The 19,246-nt window shown below is 36.0% G+C and overlaps 2 protein-coding genes across 2 annotated transcripts; both read right to left on the bottom strand.

The window, feature by feature from the left end:
* Nucleotides 1-694: 694 nt before the first annotated feature.
* Nucleotides 695-3,124, bottom strand: LOC147519707 (Pentatricopeptide repeat (PPR) superfamily protein). Its single transcript, XM_086591264.1, has one exon. It carries the CDS (start codon nucleotides 2,905-2,907, stop codon nucleotides 1,213-1,215), a length of 1,695 nt encoding a protein of 564 aa, XP_086447390.1. The 5' UTR covers nucleotides 2,908-3,124; the 3' UTR covers nucleotides 695-1,212.
* Nucleotides 3,125-3,621: 497 nt separating this feature from the next.
* Nucleotides 3,622-9,628, bottom strand: LOC147519706 (BEL1-like homeodomain protein 7). The gene is made up of 5 exons (XM_086591263.1): nucleotides 8,824-9,628; nucleotides 7,104-8,247; nucleotides 5,403-5,782; nucleotides 5,260-5,320; nucleotides 3,622-4,596 (listed from the first exon to the last, which is right to left on the bottom strand). Exons 2-5 carry the CDS (start codon nucleotides 8,136-8,138, stop codon nucleotides 3,901-3,903), a joined length of 2,172 nt encoding a protein of 723 aa, XP_086447389.1. The 5' UTR covers nucleotides 8,139-8,247; nucleotides 8,824-9,628; the 3' UTR covers nucleotides 3,622-3,900.
* Between the last annotated feature and the right edge of the window lie 9,618 nt (nucleotides 9,629-19,246).

Below are 19,246 nucleotides of genomic sequence, written 5' to 3'. Positions count from 1 at the left end.
TGCCGAGTTATAAATTATGATTTTCATAGAACTGGACTTACTAAGAAAAAACAAAACATCTCAAAAAAAATTCATGGAGTTCACAATTGGAATTCATGTGATATCCCGTCACAATGTGATTGTCGCTATATTATTTCGAGTGCAACAACGCTCCCAAACTGCAACATGCTATCATACTATCATACTATCAATTTTCAAATGTTTAAAATAATTGCTTATTATTCACCACATATGTTTTGAGTCGTTAAGAACAATATATTGCAACAAATGGCACACATCAATTACCAGGTTACATCTTATTTGTTTAATTTGATGTCATATGCTCATTGCCAAATTTGAGATCAACCTATTTGTCATTCTTTATATTAATAATTAAGTAAATACTATGGATATTTATCTACTCGTAGATAACTCCACATTAATACGTACATGAAAACGATCCCCGTTCGTTGACGGGCTCAAAAACTAGTGTCTTACTAGTTTGTTTGCTGCACTTCATTTGGCGAAAGCTGAAAATTTCCTAATTTAACCAAATGCATTCCTCTTTTTATACAGTAGTCCCCTTTAAACAAAATGCTAACTTCGTTATAACTGCCCTCTCAGAGTAATCTGCCTATGGACAAACAAAGATATAACAGTGGCAGACCAAGGACATGCTAAAAGGAAAACAAACGTGGAGAATAAATCCAAAACAGAAACAAAAACACCTGTCAGGTAAACATGATCTATCCAGTAATCCAGTTATAAAAACAATATTTTTTAAGATACTCCACCTTAGATCTTTGCATACTTCGCCAAGAGATGAAGATTGGATACTCCATGGAAATTTACAATTAACAAGATACAAATTTGTTATGTTATCTAAAATGAGACACATAATATGAATTTAAGGAAGGCATTGAGGTGACCAGACGAAAATTGATCAGTGAGGAAAATAATCTCAAAGACGAAGTCACCGCAATGCTTGACTAAGTAAATCCCCTCCACTGGAAAGTTTCAAACTGGTGCATGCTTCAAAAGTTGATCACCTTTCATTACTTTCACTCACCAATGTAATCCATAACTGGAGTTCCACTTTGATGTAAGCACAACGCAGCACATTCTATTCCAATCAAAGATTAAAGTTATCAAACTAGTGAAGACGGAGGTTGCCTTGATCTTCACAAACAACTGATTAAATGTCCCATTTCCTCACAGGACATAAAGAGCTATTTATTCCAGGTCATATTGCATCACGAGCCTCTCCACAGTATTCCGACTCACTACTTGTCTCACATACAACTCTTTTAGAACATCTGCTGCCAGTTCCAAGTCTTCTTCATGGGCAATTCCTTCCACTATAATAGTATATGTTGCTTCATTAGGCATGAACGCCTTCTCAATCATCGTCTCAAAAACTTCCAGCGAGATGTCCGTCCTCTGAGCCTTGCACAACCCAAGTAGAAGGGCATTATAATTGTCAATATCTGGCCTGTAATCATTTTCTTCCATTACTTCAAAAATCGCCATGGCCTCATCTAGCATCCCTTCCATACACAAACCCCTGATTAAGGATGAATTAGTGTACGAATCAGGAGTAAACTCGTTTTTCGTCATCTCGTACAAAAGCTGAAATGCCGCAAAAGTATTCCCCTTTCTGCACAAGCTTGTTATAACATTCTTGTAAAAATCATGCATAGATAATTTTTGTCTATTACCCAAAGTCTGGATTATGGAGAAGGCCTCCTCCACGCTCCCCTTACCACAAAGCACAGCAAGAGCATTGTACGTCCCATCGTTAGGATTACAGTGCCTGTAGATCATCTGGTCCAGACACTTGACTACCAGATCCAGCTTCCCCTCCTTGCAGAACTGGGCAATTATAGGATTGTAGCTTGCAGCATTGGGCTTAAATCGACCATGTGCCATCTCCTCCAAGACCTCAAGGGCATGGTCAGTTCGCCCATGATGCGCAAGTGAACCAATCAAGATATTGTAGGTGATTATGGACGGGGTGCGATCATCACCAACCATCTCAGAAAGGAGCTCATTCGCTTCCTCCCACCGCCCCTCATGACACAAACTCCTCAACAATATATTATAACTAACCACATTTGGATCAAACCCTTTAGATGGCAAACTCCGGAAGAATCCAATGGCTTCTTCGAGTCTACCCTCTTTACAAAGTCCAGTTAACAATACATTGTAACTCACCAAATTAGGCTTCCCACCCTTGGCAATGATCTCATTCAAGAGTCTCATCGCCTCATCCGCCCCTCTTTCCTTGTATGCAGCTTCGAGCAAAAACGAGTAAGTGAACACATTGGGAACAAGACCTCTTTGCAGAAACCTATCTAAAAGCTGTAAGCTCTGCTGCAAATTCCCCTGAATGCAAAGCCCTCTAACAAGTGAATTATAAGTAACAGTATTAGGTGGGCAACCATATTCCTCCAATTTATCCACCAATTGTATCGCATACCCAACATTCCCTCGTTTACACAACTGATTCACTAAAAAAGTATAAGAAGCAGCATCTGGAATTATACCAGAACTTACCATCATCTCCATAACTCTAATAGCTTTTCTAATCTTATTACACTTACAAAGATCATATAACAACTGAGTGGACTGAAACACATCAGGAATATGACCTTTACCAACCATGTACTCCAAGTATAAAAACGCATCATTTAGTCTCAAATCTTTGGTTTTGTTATCATTCTTCCCATTTCTCCAATTGGGCAATGTGAAAACAGTCTCTTTTGTTGGTATTGAGAGATGGGTAGATGCTAAAATCTTTGTAAACCCTTTGTTGAGTGAAGGGGTATGAAGATTTGGGATATGTGAAAAGAAACAACATGATTTTTTTGTACTAGTTGAACTTGGGTTTGGAAGTGGTGACATGGTATGTAACAAAGCTATTGCCATATTGTCGTTGAGCACTATCTTATCTTTTCAAGTTTCAAGTTTACAAGCTTTCTTTGCATAAACAACAAGTAATGAATCTACTTTGAATAATTGAATAACATATGTACATACTTACATGCATACATGCAATACACAGTGGTTCTGCTTCTTTGTTTCTGCTCTTGTTTTGGGTAAGAGCACTAGTATCTCCTCACCATCGAACTGGATATGAGAGCTTATCTAGCAGCTTTAAAAGGCATGGGAGCATGGCCCACACTTGTCCAAAATTCAGGACTGGACTCTTTCTGCTCACTATGGGCCTGGCCCAAGAATCTTTTTTTCCATTTTCTATCTACTCTGGCTTTTAGTATCTACCTTATAATGGCGGCGTAAGGGTTAGCCAACAAAACTTTTGTTTTTTAAAGATTTTTATCTATATTTATTTGTTTTGTTTTTTCTTTATGGTTTTGCTTCGTTTAAGTCGAAGTGTCAAACGCCCTTGGCAGTTGGCACTACAATTGTTTTTAAATTAGTTTTTTCGTTTTGTTTCAAAAACAACGTGCCAAGAGTAGGTTTTAAATTTCGGAAATTGTAGATGCAGGAGCAGCGTTAGACCACATCAGATTCGGAATTTGGTGTCTCAGTCTTACCGATAACTTTTAATGGTTTGCCCAGCAATTTACAATGGCGGTTTAAGCATCTTAAATGGGATGATAATTCTTTTCCAATACCAAATTTAAGTAATTGCACGAGTCGTCATTCATGAACAAATTACACAAAAATATGTTGTTATATCTATACAAATATTCTACCTACCCCCCACAATTTCTTGCTATACTACAATTTTGTTTCACTGATGATATCCACGTCCATAGTAATGTTCATACCGGCTCAAATTTAACATATTGCAAAGCAGTATGGGACGATGGGTACCAAAATGAATAGCTCAAGCCTCAAAGCAAGCTATTATTGTTTCTGGATTCTTATCAGAAGATGAGCTTCAATAGCATCATCTTAAGCTACAAAATCATGCAGCATATGGGATGAACTGAACCTGTGCCGTCGGTCCCCAGGATCCATACAGTCGAAATCTGTCGTCTCAGGCCCGAGAGAAGTGGTTGCAGTGTACATCTCGTCCCCTCTCATGGTGACAAAATTGTGTTGTGTCCCACCAGACATAGGCAGGCCACTGCCATCGCAATGCTGCAGCCCCAATGTGAGTGACACCCCATCACCACTGCCAAACCTTCCTAACTCTGACATATGGTATGCATCGGCGGATAAGAACCTCCCAGTGCTACTCACATCAGAATGAACAATTGTGTCCTGTAAAAGATTGGAATGATCCACATTGTGGCTTGGGTTTCCTCCTAATCTCATTCCTCCGTAGTCCATGCCATCATCTCCGTGAGGACGGTTCTGGAAAGAGGCTCTGGTCGCGGACCCAGACATTTCTACATCTGTAATGGGATTGCTTTTTAATTCATGAAATTGGCTGGGTTGGCATCTCTCAGTAGCTGGAGGCTTGACACTCTGTTGCAACTCCTCCCTCCCATCCTCAGAGACCTTGATGTCATCCCTCGCTGATTTGGATGCATTTTCAGATGAAGAAATTGAATCCAACTCAATGTCGCCAAATTCTTCTTTGTACATCTCCTCGACCATCGGTTTCCAAAGACGCACACGTGCATTTATAAACCAGTTTGAGACCTGATAAGGGGGCAAAAGTACAACAGAAGGAGAGAGATTAGAGCAAGGTTCAAAATACGAATATATCGGTAAAAGTATGAATTTTCCCCCAAAATGATATATATCAGGATAATATTTCGACCAAGGCTTAAAAGCAAGAAAACCTAGTTCAGTTATATCCATATATGTCGTGTCGAGCAGACCCCAAACAGATCTATATTGACCGATGTTACGGATATGTTGTACCATGGATCGGAGATAGTGTGTAACTGTGTATAGAGCTAACAGAAATATACAAATGGTTCCATTTGGCCTCCTCTTTACAGAAGAAATTCAATACATCTTTCAATAAGATGGTAAGGAAAATTTGCTAATCAAATCAAAGAACATATGGATGACTTGGTGTTGTCCACTTTCAAAATATTGATTCTAGTATAGCTGGCCTTTCTAAATGTGGAATTGCCCAAAACTTAACCTCACCCCCATGACAACACGATAGAGGAGAGAGACCAGGAGGGGAGAACGGTAATCCCACCATGATCACTAGTGGCAGGCACTTGAGATATTTTCACGTTACTAGTGGTCAATGAATGCGGAGTAGCCTGAACTTCACGCATCTCATTGTACATGTTCTTGATTTGGGTCAACGTTAGAAGGTAACTTCAAATTTCTCTAATCTTTTACCTGACTTCTGGTCAAGCCCGTCTGCCTTGCGAGCATGATTTTATCCGAGTCCTTTGGGTAGCTGTGAGAAACACAACAAAAAGTTAGAAGACAGAACTTCTTTCTGAAAATAAAAATGCACAGGGTAGACGCAAAGGCCTTACGGATGAAGGAAGTGCTCAAACAGCCAAGCTCGAAGAATAGAAACTGAACTTTCAGGTAGGCCCCGCTGAGGCCTCCAAGCATGCTGCTGCATCATGCCAAGCTGCTGAAGAGCCCTCTGTTGCCTGAGCTGCTGGTCCACAAAGCGGAGTCGAGATATTCCACCGCCCTTGTTGTTCCCAGTCGTATCTTGCTCACCAAGGTTTTGGCGTGTTGCTTTGATCTGGCCACTGATTGCATCCCGTAAGCATCGGAAGTGACGGGAAATCGTCTCTAGAGCAAGTGCAGTGTATGGTTTAGCAGCCCCACACCCTGCAATTACATCAAAAGATGATACTACAATCTGCATCTGATGGTAGTACTGTCGGTATCTTCTATCAACCTGTGGCAAGATAATTAATAGGATAAGATAAATCTCGCAGGTAAAACCAAACCATGCTCATTTGCATCTCATAGAACGTAAGCAATTTATATCAACTTCCACAAGACCAAAACAATATTTTTTACATTGTCAAATCAAAAGGAATCTCAAACAGATTTCATATTGTTGACAATGTTACCATACAAGACCTTTTGTGGAGGGTAGGGGTGGAGGAATAAATAAATGAGGGATATGTACTTGGTTCCCGTTCAGACTACAGAGGAATCAAGGATTTAGGAGAGTAGAAATGGTTTTTTTTTTCTCCAGATATACTGCAGATGAATGCCCTATTAGATGTTTTTAATTCATTGATACTAAGAATGTATGCATTCTATGCTGGTATCAGCACCTCTTGGTCCTTCAAGAAAACTGACCTAAGGCTCTACACCGAGATATGCTAACGAGCTCACAACAGGATTGACAACTGACAGTGTAATCAACAGTGCACTCTCCAGATTGTTATCAAACGAAGCAGAGTACCAAAACTTATTTTCTAATTTGTAATGATAACACATATAAAGGATATATGCCTACCAATTTCAGAGGCTCTTTCATCACAAACTGTACTGTAATTCAAAATTGCAAGCTCAGAATTTCTCAGAATCCCAGTCAAAGAAATTCTCACTGTTTAATCGAGGACAGAGGCCTCTAGATCGCTCTTCTTGTGAAAATTTTTGCAGTATTCACTTTCTCTAACAAAAGACTTGACGACATTCTAAAGTCTGCGTGAAGTTAATGGCTAGATGATATTTTGTTTGAATAGACAAACTGAACACGTGAGAATTTCGGATCAGATGATTAATCCTAGACTTCAACTGCATATGGAAAACTTTCCACATCTGATCCTGTTGTAAGACATTTTGATGGTTAAGCTTGTGCAAAATACTTAGAGGTCAACCGCTATAACTGACTACGAAACTGTCTGTGTGCTTGTCAAAACAGTAGATTGGTAGGAAAACCTACTCGGCGCATTACAAAAGATTGCAAACTGCAATATTATGCAAAATGAATGCAAAATTGTACAATTTTCTCCAACTACTAGAAGTAGCTTAAAAACCTAATGAACTTTTTGAACTCTCATGTCTCCCACGTTCCCTGACAACCTTTTATAATATCCAAGCAGGACAAGAGGGTGTAAGGGTCAAGAGCGACAACTCTTCCATGTCAAGAACTATACGCACAACCGCTCAATCACCATAAATATATAATGATAATTCATTATCAGTGTCCAAAAGAATTAGACTACCTAAAGTAAAACAATAAAACAATGCAGAGGGCTCACCTCATCCAACATGGATAAGAGTTTTGTCAATTTATTCTGCAAATCCTGTCTTTCAGCAGGAGAAAGCTCAATGGTAGAGTGAGTAGTTTCTTGACTGTCTGTAGGCATGCTGGTAGAAGGTGGTACTGTAGTGCTATCCTTTGACCCAGCATCAGTGTCTCTGAATCCCTTTGCATCGTGCTGCTTCAGGGCCTTTCGGACATTGACTACTTCATCAAGCAGTTGTTGTGTCGCCTTGAGATATTTGGAATTGGGAATAGTGCTTGCAAAACCTGGTAAATTATATGGAGAAGAGCCGGAATGCATCTGTTTGGGGTCAAGAGAGCACTGTAGGTTGTTGAAAGTTTCCTGTTTGATTGCTTCATGATTGCCTCCAGGGTAACCAGGCAAGTATTCTGTATTTCTCGATTGCTTATTTGGAGAATTCTCATCGTCTCTGCATGAGCCAGTTCCACTACCACCTTCTCCTGAAATGGACGGATGAGAATTCAAGAATGATGAGAGTGCATTAGGATGTCGGAACTGGAAAGAAGGGACGGGAACAGCTGACGAGAATTGTGTGCTGAGGCTGAGAGATAGTCCCTGTCCCTGCAAGTTCTGCCCACCATCCAAAATGCCTAATTGTGGGCGTAAGCCCATCTGGGGATCCTCGTTAACTGTTGAACCACTTATCTGTGCACCAATAGAGTGTATGGTTGACGGCCCACCCATTGGCTGCATAAACATCTCATTTCTTCCATCTCTCCATGCGTTGTAAACTTGGTCTCCAGTATGAGAACTGACAAGATTTGATAACATCCCCTGCTGCGATGGGGTTAGTCCCGAATCTCCAACAGATGGGAGTTCAACTTGATGCTGCTGAGAATTCCCAGCCATGGTGTCCGAATATGACCCAGCCGTCGAGTAGTTCAAATACATCATCATGTTATTCGGAATACCAGGTGCTTCAGAATATGAAGTAGCAGTCTGATCTCTTAGGTACATGGTAGGCACAACATTTCTCTGGTTGCTTGAATCAGGAAAATAAGTAGCCATCTTTCCTGTTCCTCAACCTCAGAAACTTCCGGTTTAGGAGATGAAATTGGATCACAAAACATTACCAGTTATATTTGCAAAGAAATTCGATGCCCTCCACAAACTGATGCTGAATCAAGAAGAAGAGGAGAAGGGGTATTAGCTAAAAAACAAAACAAAACAAACAACATCAAAATAGAAGAACTAATCCACTTCTTTTATTTACACAGTTTGCTGTTATTGATAACTTCAAAATTCAATAAAAACATGAAAACTAATACAAACAATTACATACATAGAAATACTCAAAATATCCCAAGTAGGAACCTCAAGCATACCACATCCAAAATTTGGCTTTTTTGGAGTCTTTTTGAAAAGGAGAGTGTTGAAGATAAACATGAATTAAAGGATTACAACCACAAACTATACTAAAAACATATGAACTGCTCGAATTACCAATTCTTGGAACAAGTCAAACAATATTGAGAGAAAACAGAAAACACCCAGACTCCAGAAAGACAAGACAAGTAAGAAGAAACTCAGAAACCAAAAGAAAATCAAAAGGAAACACAGAGACACTCGTAATTTTCAAAATATAGAGATAAAAATCTAAACTTTATTCTTCAGTAATCATTATTATCATCATGCAGAACAGCCCACACCATTAACATCATCGATTGAATCAAAACGAAAGAATAAGATATACCTGAAAACACAAGAGGAGTGTTTGTGTATTGGGGAGCAGAAAAGCATGGAAATCAGACCCGATCGGCTGAAACAGACTTCCTAAAACGTAGACAAACAACTGATCCCAATATTCAAAACTAAACAAGTTCTTTTCATTGAACCAATACAAACCAAAATTCTCAAATAAAATATACAAAAGCAGCAGCAACAACAACATCAGCCATATTAACAAAAGAACCAACTTATAAGTGTTGTCCTTTTTTTATTCTTTTTTTAATACGTACTCAAAAACTTATACACACAACATCCTTTCATCCATCATTCATTCATTAACACGTGAAATTTCACACAACCCCACTTCCATGAAGAAAAAAAGTTGTTTCTCAAACTCATTAATCACACTTTATCTTATTTCTTTCGTAATAATTCTTGCTAACCGTGTAGTAGTAGTAGTAGTAGTAGTAGTTGTTGTTGTTGTTGTTGTTCTTGAGTTTGTTGCTATGGTTAAGGTGTTCAATCTTCTAACAACCAGTAGGTAGACCTAAACCTCTCTTAAGTCTTTAAACATCATCTCCTTTCTCTCTCTCTCTCTCTCATCCATAAGCTTTCAAAAATGCTGCAACATACACCATACAATTAGTTGAGTGATATCTTCAGACCTATTCTCATATTACCAAACACATTCAACTTAATTATTATAACCAAATATTCGAATATCGACCATTTAAATTTTAAAAACAGGTGTAAAACTCTTTTTTACTAAATTCCTAGCTGCTTTTGTTGCTATTTAATATGTTTGTGGATATAAAATTCTTCCTGGTGATATCATTCTTGGTTTTTAATCTTTGTTATAATAATGGTGGTTAATATGATAACAATAATTAGGTGGATAATTAATTTGACGTGATAAGCCTACTTGAGTCAGCTCTCCTTGTCTGGTAATCAGGTAAATGACGTGCGTAGAATTAAAACCTCTTCTTTATTAAATTGCACTATATATAACACAATGATTACGTGTTACAACAGTTAAAAATATAGGAACAGAGGTAAGAACAGTTAAACACTTGACAGAGCAGTTATTACAGTTAAAAACTTGTAAAACCAGTCAAAGAGATTTTGATTCCCTATTTTTACTCCTACGCTAGTTTCTCGTTGGACACTTGGACCAAGTGACCAACATCTCTTTTGGGTATTGACTCTTGCCCAAATTTTGTAAAGTTTGTCTGATATATACTGAAATTTTTAAAATTTTAAATCTAGTTTAGAATGGACTAAAAGAAAACAGTTTTTGGTTGGTAAGCTAGAATTCCAGATCAGATTTAGTTATGCAATTTTCAATTGACATTTATATTTCCTTATGACATAACAGCTTTGAGTTCCTACCGAGTGTTAATTGTACCGAAAAACAAGATTAGCAGTTTGGTTTGGCTAATTTTTGGTCTGTGTTTCAATGATAAACTGATCGATGACAGGCTTAGCAGTCTAGACTAGAGACCCCGCTTGTGCACTAATTAGGGTATGATGATATTAAATTATAACTATGCCCCCCAATAAATGCTGATAATACAGTTCCACCCCATGCACTAGATAAAACACAGAAATGGTACATCGCATTGTCTTCCCTATGATAGATTTTGCTTTTAGTTTATGGTTCAGATAACAACTTTTAGTTATAAGAGTCCACCATACTTGATCACAATCAAGATTGAGAGGCTTTAAAATGATAGAAGCTTCAACACTATCAATGCTTTTCATTCCAAATGGAATAAAAAATCAGAACTCAAGTACATGTGAATTATAAAGTGATATACATATCACCTCTTATGTTTATATCCTATGAAAATGACACCATGAACATCACCATCAGATTGTTATTTGACAGAGTTATCAAATACTGGGGACCTTTCACAAGAACGAATTTCACGCCCTAATTATTTTTTGTGCCACAATTAGGTGAAGTGGGACCTCTTTTTCCACAAATTTATTATTTTCCTTAGTGTCATCGTTTATTTAATGTTGTCTAATCCTACAATTGGCTTACAAGCAAGACAATGCCAATAAATCAATGATTACTGCGTCAAAGACACAATATTTCAACTTGAACTACAAGTAAATATCTCGATATATCAACCAATGTGGTGATATATATCGGGGCATCTGTTATTCTGTGTTTCACCATAACAGACAAAAGCGGGTATGGTGCTGGTGCAATTGTCCGAAGAGAAGACTATATGTGAAATTTTGGATAATTAAAGCATTTCGCTAGATGTGGTAGAATCCAAACTCTTGTTCTTGGGAAAGAGATGTGCAAGTAGACATGGAAAACGAATGAGGATCTCTTGCTGGGTCCAAGGAAGCTTTGTGCCTTTGTCTGTCTGGTATAACCGGTAGGAGCCTAACAGTTGTTGCCATTTTATTATTAAAAACTAACCTAAAACCTTGTAAGTTATAATTAAATATTTGGAAGCTAACTAACACCATGGCCATATCAAAGACTTCAATATTCTGCAAATCAATACATGTGTCATCATATGGTGCGTGGCAAACAAGAAACAATTGCATAGTCGATTTATATATAACTCTAGTTCTGATTTAGCTTATTTCTATGCTTAAAGCCTTAATGTAGAGAAGACCATCAAATTTAAGTATGAGGGCATCTAGGGTGCATCACGATGTATATGTGTGCAGGAATAAAAGTCGTTAACAGTATTTCTTTGTTGCAATACATACGAATTCCCTGTCTATATAAGTGACCCAGATGCCTGCGCATGGATACACCCTGCATACACTAGCTTTTTGGTTTAAATATTATTAAGTTTTTCTTTATCGATATTAAATATTAATTTCCTTGGAAAATTATACTCTTCTACAATCACCAGTTTTTTTACAGTGTCCGGGATTAATTATTAATTGTTTCTCTTTATCACTATTAAATATTTATACCTTTTCTTATTCTTAAATACTTCCGTATCACCATTTACCAGCTAGAGGTTTTAACTTTCAACAGTATCTATAATTGTTATTGCTTTACGATTCAGTATCTTTTTTTTTGTTGGTGGTGAACTATACGATTAAGTACCAAACAACTACACAATAGCACTTTGAACTGTTTAAAAGCCAGGTCGGATTGTACTTACGTGGTATGTTGGCATCCACAATCGGAAAATTTTACCATTTCAAGTTAGGTGGGGCACATAAATACTCAATCTTGATTTTTGTTGATTTCCATCGTCCTTTTTAACAACCTGATGGCACCCTTTTTCATTTTTCAATTTTCAATTTTCAATTTTTCTCAGTATAACTCATTTTAGGTTGGCTTTGTTTGAGGGTGTAAAGTTGGGGAACCTTTTCATGGTCCAAACTGGCTACAGTGTATGTGGGTCATATTCTTGGCCGGCTATGGACCCATGAACCAAAATAATAGGATAATAGCTATTGTACGTATGGCTAGGTACGCTGGTTTTCCATACTTTTATTTGGCAATCAATGGATTGGTCTATTGATCATGATTTCTAATTATGACCCTTTTCCAAGCAGCTTGACTGTCGGTAAATCCATCGGAATTTCTTGTTGAAGTGGGAGGTGGAGATCGTGCCATTTTGGTTGGTTACATCTTCTTCTCTCGAGTAAATCGTATATAGTAAATATACTTCAATGCCGATTCTCAATTGCTGAGAAATTGTCTGGTATTGTGATATTGCCATGTTGTGCGTTATTTCATGAGATAACGAAGTACGAACGACTACATTGCGTGTTAAAACTAGGATCGGCCGAGGGGTTTTTTATGAGCAAATAACATCAAATTAATAAACTTAAACTGTAGCCGTTTTTTCTAGTACACAACTTTCCTAATAATCGAGTACCTTTATCAAAAAAATAATAATAATCGAGTACTAATGAATCTATAATCTTATAAACAAAGACTAAAATATTGAATTCGAACATACCCAAAAACTAAGATATATAGAAGAATATCAATATACTGGTGGATATATATCATTTTGTTAATTGGTCAAAATTTTGTTTTGTATCTCAACTAGTATATTGTTCTTGGCGTACGGCAAGGAAAAGCACATTCTTTGCAACGTTGATTTTTAAAAAATTGCAATTGAAATCTAATCTCACAAAAGTCTAGCAGAAACCTATCCGAATTGCAACCAAAACCTAGTCCCAAAAAAACCCAACCGCACTTGTTGATCACTACCAACACACTCTATTAGGACCCCATTAGCACTCTTGGATACTCCACATCATAAACAAAATCTAAAAATTAGGAATTGAGATGGTTGGTCCCACACTTTTTTTCTTTGTTTATATCTTTGTTATTTGCCCGTGCGTCTGCGGCGGCATATACAGATATCTGTAGCCGCCGACGCCAAGATCCACCCCTCAGACGCGGCAAAATATGCGCGGCGCTTTTGGCCCGATGCACATCCGCCCCGTGACGGCCGCGAATCGTCGCGGCAAAACCCAGCCCAAGTCCACCAACTTAAAAAGCCCAAAAAGTGTAAAAAGGCCTAACATAAAAGGCCCATCCCAAATAGTTATAGTGTCCATTCACAAAGTGTAAAGGGCCCAATGTTAAAAGCCCAGCCCATGTAGCCTTTGTTGACCAAATGGTTATGGAATGACTTAACAAAGTTGCACACACCCCATCATCTTTTAGATCCTCCATGTCATAAAATTAATCCAAATGTTAGGGGGAGGTGTGGTTGGTCCGACACCACCCTATTTTGTTATATAGATATATACTAGGTATCACCCGTGCCTACGGCACAATTTGTTATGAAGTGCTTGTTATGTTATTTGTGGTATTAACGTTGGTGCACCCATAGTTCGTGATTTTGAACGGAATCACGGATGAATTCCGACAATTATTTCAGTTTTCCAAATAACCGAAACGGAATCGAAACGAAACATCATACCACCAGTGGTATTTTGAGTAAATATATGGAATACCGACGAAATTATGGATAATCAACTATCTAACAAAACTGCAACGAAACTACGATTGGAATTGGAGCATAAAAAATTAAATAGTATTTGATTTTTTTTTGTAGCGCCATTAATGGCTTTTTTTCAGCTTCTTCTTCATCAATTCGTAACTCAATAACTTTAGAGAAGATGAAAGAAAATAGGATTTGCATAAGAAAATAAATAAATAAATGAGTAGAGGAGAATTGGTAAGAGAGTTGCAAAGATTGGGAGAGATGAATGAAGATGTGTTGACGAAGATGAGTGGAGGTGAAAACATATGTGTTGACGAAGATGAGTGAAGGTGAAAACAGCCAGATGAATAACCAGTTATTTTCAAATGTGTTTACTCAAAATAAAATACTACATGCCATAATAATAATATTGTAAACATGCATGCAAAATAAAAAATAAAAAAACATTCTCAAATTGACCATGGATAAAAATAATTATGAAGATCCATCGTGTCTTAACTATCTTTGGTAGCTGAGATAACAAAGCCTCTTTGCCAAGCAAATGCTTCAACGTAACAAAAACAGACTACGACATCGAGCACATGAGTTTGCTTCTTAAGTCAGTTATCACGCAAAGCCTTTGGTAGATACATCTACTAAAACTTTGACTCGTAACCCTGAAAATTTAACACCAAAATTAATAACATTACAAAATCATTCCACCATTATTAACGGGTTAATCCCCACTAAAACATGTTTTCTTTTACATAAATGCTTGACTAAAATATTATGTTAAGTTGGTATTTCTTCAACACCATTGCAGATTTGGCATGATGTCCATTTGCTCACATAGAACTGGAGCACATGTCTCAACTATCACACCCTCTCGTTGATAATTGAAATATTTTCACCCAAGAAAATATCAAGATTAAGCATCAGTAACATATAATATGTGAAAGTGAGCTGGGACCACTTTCCAACATACTTGCCTTTGAATTTTCTAGTTGTTAATTAGGAAGTCTAATGAGGACTTGAAACACCAAGTCCATACAGTCCTTCACAACACTCCTTGTAAGCGTCACTTGCACCTGGAGTCAATATACAAAATGGCATGCAAGTATATCAGAATAAAGAAAAATCAAATCAATGCATATCAACTTGGGGGGGGATCACCTACTTTTCTTGGTTTTCACTAAAGCATCTAACATTGCATATACATGTCGGTTGGCATAAGTATAACCTCCAATGAATTTGAAGCAACAAAAAAGCTAAACGTAGTTATTATTTCTTCCAATATACTCACAAACCGAGTATATTTAACACCTTGATGACATGTGGTTTATAAAAGTAAGATGGAGCACACGACTGCATCAACAGTTCTCAATATTGTACTCACAGTCGAGAACACCAAAAAAACAATAAATCTACGAAAATTCCCATAATGGTCTTTACGAAATGTATGTAAGCAGAAAACACAAAACAATTTGCATCAGTTTATTAATTAGTTATCCAAGTTGAACGATGCAATCTAAAACCATTTCGCAACCTGAAATAAGGCTTGCATAGTTTCATTCAAACTAAAATAGTTGAATTCGAAATAAAATGAAAGTGAAAACTTACCAAACATGATCGGATTCATTAAACTTGTTCAATTATAGAAATCAGAAAATAGAAAACCTACCAAGTGAATTGAACCAGATAATTGTATCATTAATAAAAGAAAAATAAAGAGTTTATTAATTAGTTATCCAAGTTGAACGATGCAATCTAAAACCATTTCGCAACCTGAAATAAGACTTGCATAGTTTCATTCAAACTAAAATAGCTTAATTCAAAATGAAATGAAAATGAAAACTTACCAAACATGATCGGATTCATTAAACTTGTTCAATTATAAAAATCAGAAAATAGAAAACCTACCAAGTGAATTGGAACTATATAATTGTATCATTAATAAAAGAAAAAGAATGAAAACTCTGCAGCAAGTACCAAATTGAATTCTAAAATTGGAATTAAGATTCGCCCAATGAACAATGATTGAAAAAAGTTAGTTCTAAGAAATTGACGAAGACAGGAAGACTTAGACAATGATGTTGGAAATTGCAGTTGTTTTATACCTTATAGAAGCCTTCTAGAGTTATGGGGGATGGTTACAACAAGTGAGTTTGAGCAAGTTCATAAACCACCGATCTTGGGAGAGAGAGAGTGGGGAGTTGGGGTTTTATACGTGAATTGTGGTTCTATTGAATAATTGAATTGAATGGGAAAGGAAAATGGATAAACAAAAGAGGTTAGGGTGCAGTGTAACGACTATACTAATGGCAGTTTTGAATAATCCAATTAATTTTCTGGTGAAGAAAAAGAAAATTTTGGATTTAGTAATGGGGCGGGGAGAGGAAGTCGAAGAGGGAGTTGAGTAACGACCGCCACTAATGGGAGTCTTGAAAAATCAAATAATTTTTCGGTAAAGAAAAAAGGAAACTTCAATGATTCGTTTTGGAATACAAACCGCCACATGTTTGCTAGGCTTTCTAAAGAATTGAGTGCATGGTCTTTCTAAAGTACTCTACCATTTCAAATTTCATTATTGTAAATTTAGTGGATGCTATATCGTTTTTATATTTAGATTTCGGTAACTTTTCATGTGATGTAATTTTAACTTTCAATATATTACCCTTTCATGCTAAATTGTATTTTTGTGTTACATATTTTTTTACCAACAACTTCAAGACAATCTTCTCATCAGCAAAATAAAATCAAGTATTAAGAAAAAGGACCTTGAAGATGAGGTCATTGCGAGGCAACTTTTCAAGAAAATAAACACAAACTCTCAACACAAACGATAAATATATAACCAAGCTAGTTAAATGCTCCTAGCCTTCTAATAGATCGTATCATTGTATCATGCTCTTGAAATTTAACATTTGTGTCGGGTATTAAGAGCAGTACTCTCAACACAAACGATAAATATATAACCAAGCTAGTTGAATGCTCATAACCTTCTAATAGATCGTATCATTGTATTATGCTCTTGAAATTTAACAATTGTGTCGGGTATTAAAAGCAAGTAATGCTACACCGACCCAATTTATTTGACCTACTATTTGAACCTACCGATGTGTTAAAAGTCCTAATCATATCATTGATTTACATAGAGATACGTGTCCGTGTGTATTGCAATGCAAACTAATGTTATCCAAATATAGTGAGTCGCAATAGTAGGTCTAAAATTAAAGTAGGTCCGTGTAGTACCACTCTGTTAAAAGTCACAAAGCAATGCAATCAACATAAACGTTAAATTTTTTGTACGTTCCGCCCTGTAAATTTATATATATTAATTGATTCTCCACGAATTTGATTAGTTATATAACTATAATATCAACCGTTTTGGGTAGAACAAATTAGACATAATAGTAGGTGGGGGGAATTATTGTTAATAAACTAATAAGCAAAATAATTTATGATAAAATATCAATAACATAGGAATACCATAGAAAATAAAAATTTAAGAAATGGGGTTGAAAAAGATGTACAAATCTACCCAAGTACCCACCAATCTTACTTGATACAAAAGAAACTCGCTACTGATATGGTCAAGAAATAATAATATTATTACCAATAGAGATTGCAGCAAGGTTTCGCGAAAAGAATGAATGATAGTCACAACGGTGCTTAATAGGAAAAGACATATATTTTTAACAACGACAAAAACAAAAATTTTAAACTGAACTGAAAACAAATTGAACTCAAAACCAATATTGTACTCATTGCCTCATTGGAGAACATTAATCATTCTTCTTCCGTGAATAACATTGTGTTAGACTTATGGGCTATGGCTAGCTTCTACCAGCATACTAACTACCTCGAGTTGTTTATCAAAGAAAAAGAAAATAAAATAAAAGAAAAAAAAACCACTCAAGCTATATTGTCTTGCACCTAGACACCTTCATCATCAACAAATTGAAACTACAAAGTAAATCAATCCAAACATGCTAAAAAGTTGAAAGCAAATAAAGAAATTGTTGATGTTTAATTGCTACTATTAATGTTAAAATTGCACGACAAAAAAACATACACAAATATTTGTGGGCAATCGCAAGAGAAATGAACAAATATAGTTTTACCTTGCATGGTTAGCAACTCTGAGAACATCATGAAGCCATAGTTTCTTGAATCTCGAGATAGATTAAAATTGACGAAGAAACATGTACGTACTGCTCTTAAAGCAACAACAACACAGTTAATTAGTATTATATATAATTCGTATCAAGACAAATATGTCTTAAACATTGGTAATATCATATATGCAACATGAAGTGAACAGAGTAACAACGTACGTAACAAACTAACAATGAAATTTATGTCATATTGTTGAACCCCATATCATTGTCCTTGGTTTTTAGAAATGCATTAAACCTGCCAATAGTATTCATTAGCTTCACAAAAATATGTAAAAGTACCAAAATCAAAGTTACACACCATAAAAAAAAAAGGCTAACATGACTAAAACAAATTAGTTAGAATTAAATGGAAATAATTTAAAACTCAATCAAAAGCAATAAACGAAGAAAACACATAAAATGTTGATGAGAAAATAAAATGAAAAATGAAAAATAGAGAATAAAAGCAATGGCAAAAACAAATAAAACTAAGAGCTAGTCTAAGAGAAATTGTCATTTTTATTGACTATTGAGTAGTGGTTACATTTTAGAGGTGCCTTTTAATGGTGCTAATTAATGTGAGAATACTAATTAACCTCATATCATAGCTTGTTTACCGTTTTAATTAAGAATAACAACAATTGTGGAAAAATTAAGATAATTCCAAAGACTAAAATGTAACGTAGGTACATTATATTGATGGGTAAATTGATGATTCATAATTATGAGAATGTTACAAATTGATTATGAGTATAATATTGTGTAAAAGGTCATTCCAAAAGACTACGGGCGTTTCAAAATTTCAAAAATGGTGTAGAAAATTTCTTGGATGGTGTATTAATCCTTACTATTAATACAGCCGTTTTTTTTGTAATTGATTAATTGAAAATTTCTTGGATAGTGTATTAATCCTTACTATTAATACAACCATTTTTTTTTTTTTTTTGTAATTGATTAATTTCTTTTAATACAATATTTAAAAACATTTAATAAGTTTAATATAGGTAAGGAATCGACTTAAATGTCATTGAGAATTAGCATCAAAGGGGTTTCAAAATGCTCTAGATCGTACATCTGCCCCAATCTAACTCAGAACCCACGCGATTTCTTAAATTAGCATTAATTGGTTGAAAATGAACGGGTAACAAAACGTCACATAAACCGTCTAGCACGGTTACAAATTGACAATTTTAAATTGGTTGATACTCGAGTGTATTTCAAGTTTACATCTCGGGGTTTAATATATTTCAAAATTATACATAATATCGATGAAGACTTGTCAAAGGCGTATTTAATGTGTTAAGTAAACACTTTAAATGTTATTAAGGAGATATTTCAAATGTCCACATTACCC

The sequence above is a fragment of the Coptis chinensis genome, chromosome 2 (genome assembly GCF_015680905.1).
Source record: "Coptis chinensis isolate HL-2020 chromosome 2, ASM1568090v1, whole genome shotgun sequence".
Lineage (NCBI taxonomy): Eukaryota > Viridiplantae > Streptophyta > Magnoliopsida > Ranunculales > Ranunculaceae > Coptis > Coptis chinensis.
Note: the sequence above shows the minus strand (reverse complement) of the source record. Positions and strands in the feature narration are given on the sequence as shown.

What these genes read in the sequence shown, in the direction of transcription:
- LOC147519707 (XM_086591264.1), bottom strand. Translation starts at nt 2,907, where the DNA reads ATGGCAATAGCTTTGTTACATACCATGTCACCACTTCCAAACCCAAGT.
- LOC147519706 (XM_086591263.1), bottom strand. Translation starts at nt 8,138, where the DNA reads ATGGCTACTTATTTTCCTGATTCAAGCAACCAGAGAAATGTTGTGCCT. An exon ending in TTTGAGCACTTCCTTCATCC is followed by an intron (nt 5,321 to 5,402) that starts GTAAGGCCTTTG and finishes TGTTTCTCACAG; the next exon opens with CTACCCAAAGGACTCGGATA. An exon ending in CGGGCTTGACCAGAAGTCAG is followed by an intron (nt 4,597 to 5,259) that starts GTAAAAGATTAG and finishes CCCCCTTATCAG; the next exon opens with GTCTCAAACTGGTTTATAAA.